General features: G+C 38.8%; 3 protein-coding genes across 7 annotated transcripts in view; 2 read left to right on the forward strand and 1 right to left on the reverse strand.

The window, feature by feature from the left end:
• evlb (Enah/Vasp-like b) overlaps positions 1–2,421 on the forward strand; it is an 88,656-nt gene extending 86,235 nt beyond the window's left edge. For all 4 annotated transcript variants that reach the window (XM_050058169.1, XM_050058166.1, XM_050058168.1 and 1 more), the window contains one exon: positions 1,514–2,421. In XM_050058169.1, the coding sequence (XP_049914126.1) occupies positions 1,514–1,551 (38 nt within the window). In that variant the 3' untranslated portion in view covers positions 1,552–2,421. The remainder of the gene's footprint in view (positions 1–1,513) is intronic.
• LOC126398660 (vascular endothelial growth factor A-like) overlaps positions 1–16,994 on the reverse strand; it is a 193,839-nt gene that overhangs the window by 29,174 nt on the left and 147,671 nt on the right. The window lies entirely within an intron of this gene.
• yy1b (YY1 transcription factor b) lies at positions 6,922–16,683 on the forward strand. Of its 2 annotated transcripts, none has more exons than XM_050058174.1 (5): positions 6,922–7,623; positions 9,575–9,737; positions 12,360–12,420; positions 12,899–13,057; positions 15,592–16,683. In XM_050058174.1, the coding sequence occupies exons 1-5, from the start codon at positions 7,077–7,079 to the stop codon at positions 15,772–15,774; spliced, it is 1,113 nt and encodes a 370-aa protein (XP_049914131.1). In that variant the 5' UTR covers positions 6,922–7,076; the 3' UTR covers positions 15,775–16,683. The 2 variants fall into 2 exon arrangements, with proteins under 2 accessions (XP_049914131.1, XP_049914132.1); XM_050058175.1 differs by having other exon boundaries at positions 6,925–7,623; positions 9,587–9,737.

The raw sequence follows: 16,994 nt of genomic DNA on the forward strand, positions 1-16,994 counted from the left end.
AAAGAAAGAAAGAAAGAAAGAAAGAAAGAAGGAAAGAAAGATAACTGGTGCAGTATCACAACTTGTTAGGGTGCTGTCACATCTGTAGTTTGGTTCATTTGTTCATCACCGAGGGAAAAACAGATGGTTTGTATTGTTGTGTTTAGTTCAGGTCCACTTCCTGTTCATACTGACTTTACAAACAAATCAAGAGGAGTAAACATTAGTTGACAGACTGACAGGGGACGCTGTGATTGGACAGTTTTGACGACTGTCACCCGGCTTCATCAGGACCCACCTGCAGATATCAAATTCAAAACCTCAAGTTTGTAAAACAGACTTTCTGTCACATTTTTAAGTCTCAAGACCAATTGCACATAACCATGATGACATCACTATGACATAATCAGGTCTGATTTTTAAACTTGGGAAATGTCAGGATGTGTAGTACTGCTGGTGATGACTCCGGCTGTATCCACACCAATACGTGTATGTGTCACAACACAGAACTATTGCTATGTTTATGCCTAGGTCTACATACCTTTTGTGATGTCATTGTTCTTGTGACGGTACTCCTTTCCCGTCGATGGGTAATGCCCCCAGTACCACTCTAATACGTTGTTATAGTTACTTCCCAGTGACTCCCAGTCTGTTTTCCACCGCCTTGACAGCCTCGTTCAGTTCCATCTCGTCATCGGCTCAAACAAAGAAATCTCGTCTTACTTTTCGCTGTCTCTTTAGTATTCTCTGTAACTTAGCAACCAATTGCAGAGTAGCTTCCTGTTTACATCAGCACGTACATGCCCAGTGTACATGAACGGTTAGGTGATACACGTTTGCAGGCGTGATTATGGACGATTATTTCTAAAACAGTGCTAAAACGTTCGTGTGTACAGAGATACATCCATCCATTTGCTCCTGGGGGACTCCAAGGCGTACCCAGGCCAGATGAGATCTGTGTGTGTTCTGGCTCTGCCCCGGGGCCTCCTACCAGTGGGACATACCCGAAACACCTTTAACAGGAAGTGTCTCGGAGGATCCTGATCAGATGACCGAACCACTTCAATTGACCCCTTTCGACATGAAGGAGCAGCGGCTCTACTCCGAGCTCCCTCCGGTTGTCCGAACTCCTCACCCTATCTCTAAGGCTGAGCCCAAACCGCAGATCCATCTCACACTTCATTCTACCCTCACTCATGAACAAGACCCTGAGATACTTGAACTGACTCGTTTGGGGCAGTAACTCTCTTCCAACCCAAACGGGCAATCCACCGGTTTTCGGCAGAGATCCACGGTTTCAGATTTGGAGGTGCTGCGATGAGAGGTCGTTTTCGTTTTAGAATGCTGTTTTAAAACGTGAACGTATTAGTGTGGTTGTGTCCTGAACTGAACCTCATACAGTGTGTAAGATCTGTGGAGTCACCTCAGGTCCTCACTGAGGATCATGGGTCTCTGTTGTTTTATGTTATGACAGTTGCTAACATGTTTTTGTCAACCTAACTTTGTGTCACTGTTTTCTCTCCTTTGCCCGCAGCCATTAGACATGAACTCAGTCGAATTAGCACGACATAATCTTTCAGAGCCACTCCCCCCCCCCCCCGACATGAACCACCTTTTTGAACCATTGCCCCTGCAGCAGCTGCTGTGGTCCTGAGGAGGAGAAGGAGGAGGAGGAGGAGACGTCAGGAACGGAGGCCCAAACTGTGACATCGACTCATCCTGTTCAGCTGCGGTGTTGAAGCAACGCAGCAACGTTGCTGTAACACCTCAGACGTGTCTGTGTAACATTTGGTTTGTTTGTCTGGACGTGACCGGGGCTTCACTCTCGCACTGATTCCTCTGAGTTCTTAACATGTTCTGTCTGTTTGTTAGTTCGCCCCTCTGTCCTCGGCCTGAAGGAAAACGGATAAAACTCACATGATTTTATTTGTTTTGCTTTTTTTCACAAGTTTAATTTTTTTATATTATTATTACTATCATTTTCATTATTATTACTATCATTTTTATGATTGTCAGTGTCATGTGGATCTGAGTCGTAGTAGTGTAGTGAGTTCAATGGTAATAATGAGGAAATGATCATGAGAATATGATAGTAATGATAATGTTCATAATTATTATTGCACATCATTTTATGTCAGCCTTTTGTATTTTTTATTGTTTGTTTTCATTTGTTTTTGTTTTAGATACAGCTGCAAGCACATCCCAAAAAATAAAAGTTTCTCATCGTCTAACCTGGAACATTTTTTGGAAGGTTTTTTATCCTTTTGGCCGACACAGCTGCGTGTGGAAACACAGCAGAGAAACAACAGGCTCTGACCTGATAGACCGAGGGTGAAATCTTTGGATATTGCAATCTTATAAACAACAACAAAAATAAATAAATAATGCACCAGAGTATTTGTGATCATGTTGTTAATAAAATGTTTATTGGCTGCAAGGATATGGTGAAGTATTGTTCATTTTATTCTCTCCTTTTATGACAAAGTGCTTCCTGGTTTGACAACAAACAAACAAACAACAAAAAAAAAAAGAAACGCACTAAAATGAATTCAAATAAAACTGTGAACAATGTCTTGGATAAACGAGGCCGTCTCTTCCTTTTGTGTTGTTTATGGTGCTATTTTGATGCCTGTCTGGTGATTTTGTCTGACACTTTACCCAAAGACATGCGCATATTAAATAAGTGCCATAAAAAGTGTGAAACATCTGAGCTGTTCCTGTTTAACCTTACTGTGTTATTCAAGTGCTGCACACAGTTTAAGAAACATTCAAAAGTTAAACCCAGATATTTATGGATTAGTTCATTTACTGGGTATTCATTAACGTATTTATATAACTGTGAAAATGTATTGAACTTATTATAACACCAGTGCGTAGATTTAACCACAGGAGTGTGGTGTGTAACGTTAAGGGCCTGTTTGCTGCAGCCTTTTGTGGTACCGTAATTTAAATAAAACAACATACTTCCTTTATTATCTTATTCTTTCATGTTTTCTTTATCTGGCCATCTATGGAAGCAAATGGGAGACATATGATTTAAATATTAACTCTTTGAAACCTGGAGTGACATCACTTCTCTTGTGCTGCTTTTAGATGCCTATATTTAAACCTTTGAACTCTGAGCTTCTTTCAAAAATATGGGGAAAAGGCAATGAACAACTTGGTAAGAAATGTCCCGCATATTGCAAAAAAATAAGTAAAATAGATTTAAAAAAAAAAAATTTAATTTAGGGAAAGCTATATTATTGTTATTATTAGTAGTAGCAGTAGAAGCAGTAGTATTTTATTTTTGAATTATTTGTCAGATTTACTGTAATTTTAAGTTCTTTTTCCAGGTCATTATCGTCTTTGCTTTTTTTTGTTTTTGTTTTGTTTTTGTTTTTCACTAATTTTCTTGTTTTTAATTTTCTGTTTTTACTACTTCTTGCAGGGTTTTTTTCTCATTTCCTTGTTATGTTTTTAAAAGAAATCAAGCTCAGGTTCCAAAGGGTTTAAAGCCACTGAATACTTAATATTAATATTACACTGCTGGATTCATAGCATTAAAATATTTTACTCTGAAAACCATGTAGCTAAATTTATTTATTTTTGCTGAATTCACCTCTTTGAAATTAAAATGTAAACTTTCTTGATTTATCATTTAAAAAGCTGATTGTAAAAATGTTTTGTGTAAAAAATAACAACAGTAACACAAAAAAGTAAAAAAAATAAATAAATAAATAAAAGAAGAAGAAGAAGAGTGAGGTTGCTCAGATTTGAATGGTCAAATTCAGACTTAACAATTCAAGTTGAAAAATTCAAATAGCATCCCACTCAGGACAGGTCAGGTAACTGAGCCTGAATGTTTTGACCAACTGTATTTGATTTTAGCTCTATGTTAATTTTTTTCAACTTGAATTTTTAGATCTGAATTTGAACAATCGATTTTAAACAACCTAAATCTTTTGTTTGTTTGTTTGTTTTAATTGGAAAAAATATATTCAAATTCAGCTTTTGGAAATCAGGAAATTTCTTCCTTTTATTTTTTGTTTGGAAGAGGTGAAGGCTACATGCTCAGTGTTATGAACTCGATGGTGTTTATGTTTCAATATTAAGAATAGCGTGGCTGTAAACTTATAAGCACTTACGTCCCTTATTTGCTTCCACACCAACCATCAACGTCTTTAGTCAGTAAAACTACATTTACATTTGGGTGTGATCATTATAACAGCATCTAGATCTAATTATCTTAATCTGATGCAGCACAGGCAGGACTGATTGAACTCCATAGTGTACAGTTGAGGTCAAAGGTCACAGAACTGACAATGAAAGATAAAAAGCCTATAATGAACTCTTTTCTTTGATTACAAACAATTCTGCAAGTTTCCAGTTGAGGTCTAAATAAAAAAAATTAAATTAAATTAGCTAAAACTAACCCTTAAAAAATAATACCAATCATGGTTAGTACATATGGTATTAAAAAATACAAAAAAATCTTTCTGATCTTAACCCTTATAACCAGATCACCCAACTTTTATTATATGATTTGTGTTATTACTTGTGATGGACGTTTGCAATCTTGGGCATTTTGTAAACCAATTGATCATTTAATTAATTTGATATGGTAGTGGATCATAATTAAAAAAATAATAATAATTGCAAACTGCAGATTCAGACTAATAATAAAAGGTATATATATAACGACCACATAAATTATGATGGATAAACTTAAGACTTGACTGCTAACTGCAAAAAAGCCTCAATATTAAGGTAATAAACACATTTATGCATTAGTAGTTTTATTTTATCTAACTAGTGCTAATGCCTAACTAGCATTAGCATCCTTAACAGTGATTAAGGATGCTAATGCTAGTTAGGCTCTTTGTTTTAGCCTACTTAGTGCAGTTACCTTATGTGAGGGAATGTCACCCCCTGCTGATGTGGAGAGTAACTGCACCTCACACAGATCCTGCTTCGTTAAGTCCCGCCCCTGGACGCAGACTGGCCAATCATAACGTAGCATTCATAGCATTAAAATACTTTTTTATTTTTAATTTTTTTATTTTCGCTGATTTCCCCTCTTTAAAATTAATATATAAAATATTTGATTTGCAATTTAAAAAGCTGAATTTAAATATGTTTTTTAATATAAAAAGACAGTAAAAAAAAAAAAAAGGAAAAAAAAGAGGTTGCTCAGATTTGATTGGTCAAATTCAGACATAAAAATTCATGTTCAAAAAAAGTCAAATAGCAACATCCCAGCCACTCAGGACAGGTAAGGCAACTGAACCTGAATGTTTTGACCAACTGTATTTGATTTGAGCTCTATGCTAGTTTTTTCAACTCGAAATTTGAATTTGAACAACCTAAAAAATATATATATTTTCTTTTTTTTTATTCTGAAACTGAAAAAAATATATTCAAATTCCGCTTTTTGAACTGCAAATCCTTAAATTTCTTTCCTCTATTTTTTTTTGTTTCGAAGAGGTGGTAAGCTACATGGTTTTCAAAGTGAAATATTACAGCATTATGAATTCAGTGGTGTTTATATTTTAATATTAAGTATACCATGGCTGTAAAAACTGAAGCACTTATGTATTTGCTTCCACATCACAGTACAATTATTTCCTTATTTGCTTCCACACCACAGTACAATTATTTCCTTATTTGCTTCCACGCTTCCGTACAAAATAATGTATTTTAAAACAATATTAGTGGAACTCTGGTCCCAAGGCACTGACAACAGATTTGTAAATGGTTTGTAAGGCAGGGGATCAAGAAACCTGCTTCTTCAATAGCATTCACTTTAGCTGAAAATTATGAAAGAAACCCAAACACATGTTACGAAAATAAGCAGCAGATAAACTGGGACATACTGTTGGATTTGCACCTTTTTTTCCAGGATATCACAGGCTGTCCATCATCAGTTTTGTTTTCAGAATGAACTTCTTCACAATGAAAAAGGGAAAACTTGAAGGGGTTGATATTTGCAGGTTATTATGCAGTGGTTTTACTGGTCCCAGCCCACTTGAGATCAAACTGGGCTGTGTGTGGCCCATGAGCTCAAATGAGTTTGACAGCCCCTGGTTTATATTATGTTTTCTAGATTTTAAGTAAAGTTTTATAATGGCTGCAGGTCAGGATTGGATAGTTAATCAAGTCAAGTTCAACTTTATTGTCATTTCCACATACAGAATACATGGGAACGAATTTGTGTTTTCCCCCAACCCTCTTATCAGAATCAGAATCAGAATCAGAAATACTTTATTGATTCCCGAAGGGAAATTATTTATGTTACAGGTGCTCCTTGCAAGAGAGGAAAGATACGTGAAAATATAAGAAATTTAAACAATAGTATTAACAAATATATAGTTAAATAAACAGGAATTATTAACAAACATAAACGTAAATAAATATATATATATACATATATATATTGTAAACTGAACAAGATTATTATAGGTTCTCCTTTTAACTATTTATCGTTTCTAATCATTTTTAATAATTTTTTTTTTTAAATTGTATAAATTCTAACTGTTTCAATTGGGGTTTTTTGGGGTTTGTTTTTATCTGCTCTGTAGCACTTTGAGATTGCTAAAATGTAAAGTGCAATACAAATAAAATTATTTGTTATTATTATCATTAAGATATATTAAGATATATATACATATAAATATCACACATACAAGTATAAAAAGTTAAAAATATATATACACATCACACATAATAGGCTACATACATGTGTACATATACACATATACAGATAGATAATTCTATATATTATAGAATAATTATTTTACTATTTATATCAAATGTAATTATTGAATCATGTGTGTTCAGATGAATGTTTTTGGGTCAAATATAAAGTTTGGCAAATTCCCAGCAGCTCTGTTATCAACTTATCGCTGAGTTCTCCCCAAGTCTCGCGATGTTTCTGTGTTCGAGAGGCTAGTGGCAACGAGAACTGGCGTGGGACGGAGTGAAGAGAGTTGTTATCGAAGAAGAGGGAGCAGAGACGGAGGCAGGAGCAGAGCCGGGGGGCGTGTGAGTGTGTTTGTGAGGTCCAACAAGGAGCACAACACGGCGTGAATGAGACAGGCAAGCTGGCGGACTTCAACATGGCATCCGGAGATACTCTGTACATCCAGACAGACGGCTCGGAGATGCCGGCCGAGATCGTGGAGCTCCACGAGATAGAGGTGGAAACGATACCGGTGGAGACTATCGAGACCACGGTGGTCGGCGGGGATGACGACGACGACGACGGGCAGCCCATGATCGCGCTGCAGCCGCTGGTCACGGACGACCCCAGCTCCATCCACCACCACCACCACCAGGAGGTGATCCTGGTCCAGACCCGGGAGGAGGTGGTCGGTGGGGATGACTCGGACCTGCACACGGACGGCGGGAGCGGGTTCGAGGACCAGATCCTCATCCCGGTGCCGGCTCCCGGGGTGGAGGACGAGTACATCGAACAGACTCTGGTGACTGTGGCCGGGAAGAGCTCGGTGGGTCGGATGAAACGGGGAGGCGGCACCGGGGGGAAGAAAGCGGGCAAAAAGAGCTATTTAAGCGGAGCGGAGGCCGGCGGGAGAAAATGGGAACAGAAGCAGGTGCAGATAAAGACACTGGAGGGGGAGTTTTCTGTTACAATGTGGGCATCGGGTAAGTAAACGTAGCCCAGCCGTGTCTGTCAGCTCCCTTGTTAGCCGTTGCATGAGGCCTCATTGCCAGGGCGTTGTCCTGCTGCACCAGACTAGTTCCTGGAGTGCTACGTCGCACCGCCGCCAAAAGCGACAAATAGTGCGAGTTTTCGATGCGAAACCCTCCTGTATCATACCGAAATGTTTTTGTTTTGAAGGGAGGCCATGTTTTAGGTGTTGCTGGGCGCCGCCATATTCCCCGAGACTAGTAAGTATGGCGGCGGCCCCGAAAAAATGGCGATAGTCGCGGCCAGGCAGAGATGGCGGCGGTGCTAAAGGGGGAGGTAGAGACAGCTGGGGTTTTGGATCTGTGCAGGCCGCAACACGGTGGCGCACAGGCGGCTCGGCTGCAGCTGGTGCACCGCCGGAGGTTCATGTGAAGTGTGTGAAAGTTTAATATGCGTGAAATTGTGAGTCAGGTACTGTTTATTTCAGGGAGTAGATGGTTTAGCTGTTAGCTGTGGTTGCTGTTGGTGGTGGTTCACCAGACAGCTTTGCGTCTGCAGCGGGCTAACTAGTGCCTCTGTGCAGACTGCTGGTACTGCGTGCGCTGGAATATCGACCAGGTGATCAGTATCGATAAGGGATTTAAAAGGCAATCAATAGCTGATATTAATGAGGTTTAATTATTTTATTTCACAGCCAGGTTGGGGGTAATAGGTGACATATTCCTCACTGATAGTCTGCATGTTTATTTTGTTGTGTTGAGAGCACACAGCAGCCTTCAGGAGCTATTTTTAGTGCACTCTGCTGGTTGGTTACAGTAAGAAACAATAGTTCAGCTTCTTATATTTGCACACACACACTTCTTTATGAAAGGAGGCTATTGGTTTTTCATTTAGGAATGAAGAATAGTGTTTTACAACCAGTTTTTAGGTGTGTGTGCACATATTTTTCTGTGTTTTCCTGCACTTTAAACTGTAGAAATATGGTTGAAATTATTTTTATGCAGTTTTAGCCCTTCTTAACCTTTTTCTTTATTTATTTTTTTTACTCTGTCTGCGTGTTTGTCATGTTGCAGGGATCCTAAAAAGTATAAAAGGCATTCAATTAATTAATAAAAAAAAAAAAAAGGAATTAATTGGTATTATAACGTCTTAAATCAATTTCAAGTTCTAGAAATGCTCAGACACAGGAAGTAGAATATTATCATTTTGTATTTATTTTTTATTTTGGATTGTAACATCTCAAAATAATGGGATATATTTTTGAAATGTATTTTATCGAGAATAATATATTATATATTATTTGTCAAATTCAAAACCGGTATCAAACTTAAAGCATATATATGACAGGGAACAAAACATGAAATCCAATCGCTAACCCCTAATAACAGCCAGAATATTGTCAACATATATTAACTGGTAATATGCATTTTTATTCATCAAGAGTATTTTATTAAATTTTAACAGGATTTTCTATGTGTTTCTAGAAATTTTGATTAAAGAAGATCATTTAATTCTTTAACTTTACCAAAAAAGTCAGATTTAATGTCACAGTAAACATTTGGGCAAAATAATTGAGGTCTGTTAAAGTTATTTTTTCCTACAATTTGTGTTCTTGTGAAACTGGTCTTAAATTTCATTCTGAGTGGCATTAAAAAGTCTTAAATCTAACGTGCCCTACGCTGTAGAAACATTGTGTTGAGTTGTGTTATCTGTATGATTAGCATAATTTGTGTTTACATGTTTACAGTGTAATTTACAAAGTAAAAACCTGCAAAATAATTAGCTATAGGGAAATCACTAATGTATAAATGGGTCATTTTCTGTTAATATAAAGCCAAAGTAATAATGCAACAATAATGTGACTCCTGATATATCTTTGAGACGGAGATATTTCTGCCCTCCCTCAGTTTGTTGCAAGGGAAACACCAATGTGTTATCGGTTCAGTCTCTGTAATGTCTTCCTAGGTGACAATAAAGACATTGACCATGAGTCGGTGGTGGAGGAGCAGATCGTCGGGGAGAACTCCCCTCCGGACTACTCCGAGTACATGACAGGGAAGAAGCTGCCACCTGGTGGAATCCCGGGGATCGACCTCTCAGACCCCAAACAGCTGGCCGAGTTTGCCAGGTGTGTGTGTGTGAGTGTGTGTGTGTGGGACTGAGCATCCCTTGTTCACAGAATGTATACACACCTGTTTCCTGAGAGACACAAATGACAGATAACTCTCATTGAAATGCAAAAAAAGCTATCATAAAGGTAAAATGTAGTGAGAGATAAACATGACTCATCTCCCAAAAAATAAGAAAAAATTCCTATAAAAGAACAACAACAAAAACCTACAAGTATATGGAGAAATGTTTACAGTTGGTATGCATGCATGGTTGTGTGTCTTCATATATTGATTTGTGTATATGAACAATGTTTGAACATCAAGCGCTGTGCATTATGGGGAAAGGTGAACTATTCTTATTATTCATTTAATGAATTGTTTATTTTTGCAGGGACACAATACACAATTAAAAGTAATTGCACCAGAATTAGCCAGCAGCTAATTTGCATCTGTTGTCCCAGGGCAGGTAGACAGAAAAACAACAACAGAGCAGCAAATACAACACATAATACTGAGGGAGACCCAAAGAAACTATTCTGTTGACCTGTCCCATTATATTTTGTTATAAAATGATAAATGGTTGATCACAAAAAAGTGTCGCTTTGTTGCTGCTGCTCAGACATGTCAGATTTACGGGTGTCTGTTGGTCAAAACTAAAGTGACACATGAAGGAGGGAAAAGTCTTCAGTGCAGTCAGTGAAACATTTAGGCTAGCTCAGCAACTAAGAATTATGCATTATTTATTATTCACCCATTTAAGCTGTCATTTATTTGTATACATTTATTTGTTAAAAAAAACAGTACATTTTTTTGAAATCATTTAAATATTTGAAGATTTATTGAACAGATATTTCAGGTCTAGTAGTTCAGGCTGTCTATAGAGCGCTCTGGGGATGATGTTTCTCCGTAGGCCACCACAGAAGTTAGTGTTGTCCTGGTTCCTTCATCACGGGGCAGCTGTGGCTCAGAGGTACAGTGGGCCGTCCACTAATTGGCTTTGCCAGGCTGCAGTTGCTCCCTACGACTGTTCCATCAGTGTATGAGTGTGTTTATAAACTGAGCAGCAGGTGGCACCTTGTGTGAATGTAGTGTAAAAAGCACTTTGAGTGGTCAGATGACTAGAAGTACGCTATGAAAGTGCAGGTCCAAAAAGCCTATAGGATTACTGCAGAAAATAAGCTCTGTGACAAACGTTTATGATACTTAGATGTTTGTCAGGAAGATAATCTTCACAAAGGAACACCACTTTTATGATTTTTGAAGCCTAAATGTAATCATCGCTATGTAAAATATTAAGAAATAAACACATAATAGTAGAATTAATGCCATAAAACGTTTTTTATTATTATTATCATTATCCAGTGTTGACACAGATCAAGACACGGGTTAAAGTGCAGCCACACAATTTGGTAAAAAGACATTTTAAAGGCTACAGTAGAATGCTTTTTAAACTCTGCTCCGTTTCGTTTGCCTGTAGCGTGCGTATGCGTAATGACGTGAGGCATTACGTGGTATCGGATTGGTCATAGGCTATACTCACCGTTACCTGATACCGCATTTTAGGCAGTATAGGAGGCATTTCCGATACTGGTATCGGTACAACTCTAGTCATGACTTGACATCCTTTCCACAGCAGTGCTGTAAAGCTGTGTTCTGCTGTGATGACGTTCTGTAGTCGCATTTAGCCACTTGTTAACAACCGCCTTTTTTAAGACACAGAAAAGCTTCAAAATTCACAAGTGGGGTATTTACTGATTTCATATCATAGAACAAAACATTAAAGTATCTTTAGCTTGTGTTAATGACAGACATTATTTTAGCTTCTAACAAAAACTCATTGACTTTTAGACGAATGCTAACATGCTAACTCATTTCCTGGTTCTAGGACTCATTCCTGGGGCACTCTATTGGCGAGAAACTGGCCATGTGATATGAATCACGGTACAGGGTGACAATTTAGTATAGTGTAATACTGTAATCAAGGCCATATATTGTGATTTATTTTTAATAGTGGAATTTTTAGGGAACATATAAAGGACACACCACCATATATTATCAGGACAGTGGGATCTGCGTTTGTATTTTTCACAGTCCCTGTGACATCCAACATTGTGTTGTTCAGTTTGAGCAAAGGCTTCAACATTTACCTGTGTCGGTTTAAAAAGTGCTCGCAGGATTATTTAGGTAAACGAATTAAGAAGATTAAAACATTTAAATGAATGAAAATCTATAAAAAATAGTGTTTTTGAGAATAGATGTGTGATACTCAAGTTTACTAATATTTTCTTACAACCCTGCTATCTACTGTCTTGTATGTGCAGGTCAGCTAAATGGAAACAAAGCATATTTTATTGTGAGACCAGTGAGTGTGTATTATGTGATTATTTACCATAATAACTTCACTGAATTTTCACTGTGTGCTTCACTTGTCTGTAAACATGCTGCCTCAGGGTGAAATGTCATGTGAGGATATTTCTACTCTAACAGGCTGCCCTTTAGCAACACTGGTTATTGATTAACTTTTACAAAGAAATCAACATTAAACTAGTGAAGCTTGTGTGAAAGGGATTGTTTAACCTCGTATATCTGTTTTTGTTTGTTTAAAACTCTAAACCATGACCCCCCTTTTTCCTGAACAGGATGAAGCCCAGGAAAGTCAAAGAGGACGATGCTCCCCGGACGATAGCTTGCCCTCATAAAGTGAGTCTAATGTCCCCGAGTGAACCCTGACTGTACTTCACTCAAATAGAGTTCAGAGTTCCTGATAGGTTTAATAGTCTTACACTGTTGCTTTGTTGTTTTCTGGATAATTGAGCATTTCTGTAAAGGTTATTTGAAATTGTAGAAGCACTTGAGTGTATTGATTTTCATGTACTTACAAGAACAATCAGACCTTATCTGAACTCTGTGTTTAGCTAATGTAAGGGGTGATTCGCTGTATGAGCAGTCCGCCATTGGAGTGTGAAGCTGTTACCAATACATTACCACGTCAGGGAAGAATAGATTCAACTCTTCTTTGCAGGGTTTAAGCTGGGGACGCTTGACATTTATACACGAGGAAACAAAAGCCCTTTTGGTGCAGCACTTCAGAGTTTACCAGCCTGCTGCAGAGAACCTGACATTATTTGCTTGTCTGTGCTGTTTGTCAACTGTGTGCTGCACTTTATGTCGTCCCCAGGGCTGCACAAAGATGTTCAGGGATAACTCAGCCATGAGGAAGCATCTCCACACCCACGGACCCCGCGTGCACGTCTGCGCCGAGTGCGGCAAGGCGTTTGTGGAGAGCTCCAAACTCAAACGTCACCAACTTGTTCACACAGGGGAGAAACCCTTCCAGGTTGGCATCTGGACTGACTTCACAGTCCCCCACGCACAGACACACTCTGCACTATTTTTACACTTTAAGCACATAAGCCCATCACAGTTTTGAGTCAAATTCAAGCTAATGAGAATGAGATATAAGTCACTGCTCGCTCATGGGGTTCAGAATCATCACCCACCAAGAACCAGACGCCAGTAAAACTTTGTCTTGGGTGGATAAATCAAAGGTCAGCCATCACACTGACGGGAAACAGAGTCTTTGCATGATCTTAAACTTCCAGACTATGCTCCAAAATAATCTCATAATTCTGACTTACTCTTCAGTATTACTGACATGTTTCAGTCAAATTTTTTTGGGACACGTAAATCAGACTTTTTCAATTTGTGTTTCTTTAGCTACGCCAGTGAAGCTTTCTGTTGTTGCCCACACACAGTATACAGTGTTAACTTTGGCAAATGCACCGTCAGTATTCCTAGTAAAGATGTTTCAATACCCTTTTTCCCTCCCAGTGACAATTCCAGTGCCTGAATTTGCATATTGGGCGTGACTGAGTACCGATCTAAAAACACTGCGCTAAAAAAAGCAAAACAAAAAAAAACAGCTGTATACTACTTTTTACTGGTGGGCTCTCCAGTGTAAAAGATTGCCAAATTACTGACATTTTGTTAACAGCAAAAATTACATAGTTTACTGGAAATCAATTCCTCGCCGCTCTAACTCTGAAACAGTCGTTGCCGGTGGCTGCACGAGACTGCTTTAGAGGGGTGATGGATTGATTTCTGGAAAGACTGATGTTTTATCCAGGTGTGAAACTACTATAAATATTATTAATAAATCATTTTAATAGTTTAAAAATGACTTTATCGCTTCCGCTAAGCATCTGTGATCAGAACTGCCTCCATAACAAGGGCTGTAATTTAGAAATGTCAGACTGTAGAATGGTGTAATTGATCAAAACAATATGTGTCACCTTTAATGTTACAAGACAAAACCTATCAGCAATAACCAATGTGTTTGACAAAGGAAACATTATTTTGTGTAACATTAGTGGCTGTACTTTTAGTTAACTTCCTCCAGTGTTATCAACCAACTTCCACATGGTGGGAAAATACTACATTTTTATTTATTTATTTTCTTTAACCCATCTTTAACCAGGTACGTCCTGTTGAGATCAGTGATCTCGTTCACAGGGGAGACCTGGCCGAGACAGCAGCACACAAAAAGTTACAGCCAAACAACCACACAATAAAAAACATAAAAGATGCACAGTAACATGAGAAATATTACAACACCTAAACACAATGACAAGACCCAACTGACTCATTCATCCTCGTACTTATGAGAGCTTTAAAATCAGGCAGAGACCAGTTCATAAAGGTTATTCTAAGTGAGAGGAGCAGAGCACATAAAAGCTTTCTTTCCCAGCTCAGTCGGAGCACCAGGAACAGACAACAAGACTAAGTCTTGAGACCTCAGACTGTAGCTACAGTCACATCTCTGTTCAATCTCAGTTTACCCAGTATGGCTTTGTAAACTTGCTGGATTTGTTTGTCTTGAGTGAGGCTTTTGTAAAAGAGAGAGGTTTTTAGGACCGGACCATGGAGGGCTTTAAAAACAATTAAAAGAAGTTTAAATCGATACGAAAACGGACCAGGAGCCAGTGGAGGGAGGCTAAAACTGGCGTTATGTGGTTGCACTTTTTCTTGCCTGTGAGGAGGCGAGCAGCAGCCTCAGATCAAAATATGGAGAAGGAGAATGGCTGGAGCTTCTTTGCGTCAAATAAGATTTTTTTTTTTTTTTCCCCACTGGTGGCATACTTGTTCAACCGTACGAACACAGCCTCCTTCTGACATTCCTTATAACACCTTAAAAAGGTCAGCGTTACGATATTTGTGCATATCCAAAAACCCTTTTGATATTAAAGTCTTTCATAATGTTTAGCAGTAGGTGTGTGTCTTCCTCTGACTGGAAATGTTGGCCTTTCTTTTGGGCGTGCATCTTTACCCCACAGCCTTTCAAATTGTTGGCCAGTTGGTTTGAGTACAACACATAGAGCCAGTTCTAAACAGGCAAGAGGCCGTGTGTTGAAAACTGCCCAGTTGAGATGCATATTCCAAACGTGCTGCACACATGTCCAAAGAACGCTCCTAAAATTTTAATTTTATCAGCATATCCCACATGCCTTCATTAGAAAATACTATATTCATATTATGCTGGAATCTGCTGTTTACATGTCCAAATTAAATGTGGAATAATAGTCTGCATGTGTCACGGTTTAGTCCACTCCTTAAACTTTTCCTCTTGTGTCTTTGGTTTTTGGGAAGGTTAAAAAAAAGCCTTCCAAACTTTTAAAATGCCTCATGCACACACTGCCTTAACAAGTGGGGAAATCCTCATCTTGACAGTCCCGCTGTTGCTCAGCTGTGATTGGACAATCGCTGTTTGGGAGAGAGGTGTAGCGAATAGTCAATTAAGCCCAGAAATTGGCTGTAACGCAGTGCATGATGAGCGTGACGACTGACTCCCCTGCTCCCTCTGCTTTCTCTTAGTGCACCTTCGAAGGCTGCGGGAAAAGGTTTTCTCTGGACTTCAACCTGCGCACACACGTGCGGATCCACACTGGAGACCGGCCCTACGTCTGCCCCTTCGACGGCTGCAATAAGAAGTTTGCGCAGTCGACCAACCTAAAGTCTCACATCCTCACACACGCCAAAGCCAAAAATAACCAATGAGAGCCCTTCCACCAGCCACACAGATGAAAAAAAGAGCATCCTAGCGGCGCACCTGAAACCTCGTTTGAGGACGGAATGAAAAGCTTGAGACTTTTTGATTTATATAAAAAAAATCTGACAGATTAAAAGACTTAAAAACACTGAAATTCACCTAGTTTTCCTGCGTCCCCTTTTCTTCTGCTGTCATATTGGATGAGGAACACAGTGACTATTCCCTGAAGCCCCGGCCAACACAGTCCCTTTGTTTCTCCAGTGGCACTCGGCTGCCAGAAGATGGAACTCATGGACAAACATCAGAGACTTATTTTTACCAGAGCGAGGAGAGAGGCAGCACTCTATTAGTATTTTTATTTTCTCACATAGCTTTTATTTTCCCCAAGTGTGCATATTGTACACTTGTCTCAGGCTATGTTTAGTGATTTATTTCTTTATTCTCTCCTGCATTATGAGATCGTACCTATGATACAAGAAGGCCGCCGGCCTCGTGTGACCTGTTATCACATGTATGAGAAGTTTAAAAACAGCTGTATGTTTGCATTTCCATACCCTCTTTGGTTGTATTTTTCTCTAACCACAAAAATAACCGTGTATACTTGTATTGTATGGCTGTATTGAAATTACGTAGACATAGATAGAGGTGTGATTTAAAGTGTTAACCAATTAAACTTTTAGTCATGAGTTGCTTTATATTTTCTATGAACTGTCTTTACACAGATGAATGAGTAAACTTACTCAGAGCGCGTCTCAGTTGAAGCATCTGGAGCGTACATTGAACTGACTGCGAGACCATCACTTTCTTTGTTAGAATGTAATGTACAGACGTCAACCATTAACTTCCTTTGTTGATATTTACACTCATGTATCTCAACTGCCCACAATAAAACGGCTCATTCCAACCCTGTCCAAATACACAACAACCTTTATTAAGTGCATCTTTTAGACTGACGGCTGCTTGTTATTTGTTTTACACTCACTGTCCACTTTATTAGGTACACCTGTTTGACTGCTTGTTAATGCAAATAGCTAATCAGCCAATCACATGGCAGCAACTCAATGCATTTAGGCATCAAGACAACCTGCTGAAGTTCAAACTGAGCATCAGAATGATGAAGAAAGGTGATTGAAGTGACTTTGAACGTGGCATGGTTGTTGGTGCCAGACGGGCTGGTCTGAGTATTTACTGGGATTTTCAGCACAACCATCTCTAGGGTTTACAGAGG

The sequence above is a fragment of the Epinephelus moara genome, chromosome 12, assembly GCF_006386435.1.
Source record: "Epinephelus moara isolate mb chromosome 12, YSFRI_EMoa_1.0, whole genome shotgun sequence".
Lineage (NCBI taxonomy): Eukaryota > Metazoa > Chordata > Actinopteri > Perciformes > Serranidae > Epinephelus > Epinephelus moara.

Coding starts and splice junctions, on each gene's coding strand:
- yy1b (XM_050058174.1), top strand. CDS start 7,077: ATGGCATCCGGAGATACTCTGTACATCCAGACAGACGGCTCGGAGATG. Junction 9,738..12,359: donor CAGCTGGCCGAGTTTGCCAG/GTGTGTGTGTGT, acceptor TTTCCTGAACAG/GATGAAGCCCAGGAAAGTCA. Junction 13,058..15,591: donor CAGGGGAGAAACCCTTCCAG/GTTGGCATCTGG, acceptor GCTTTCTCTTAG/TGCACCTTCGAAGGCTGCGG.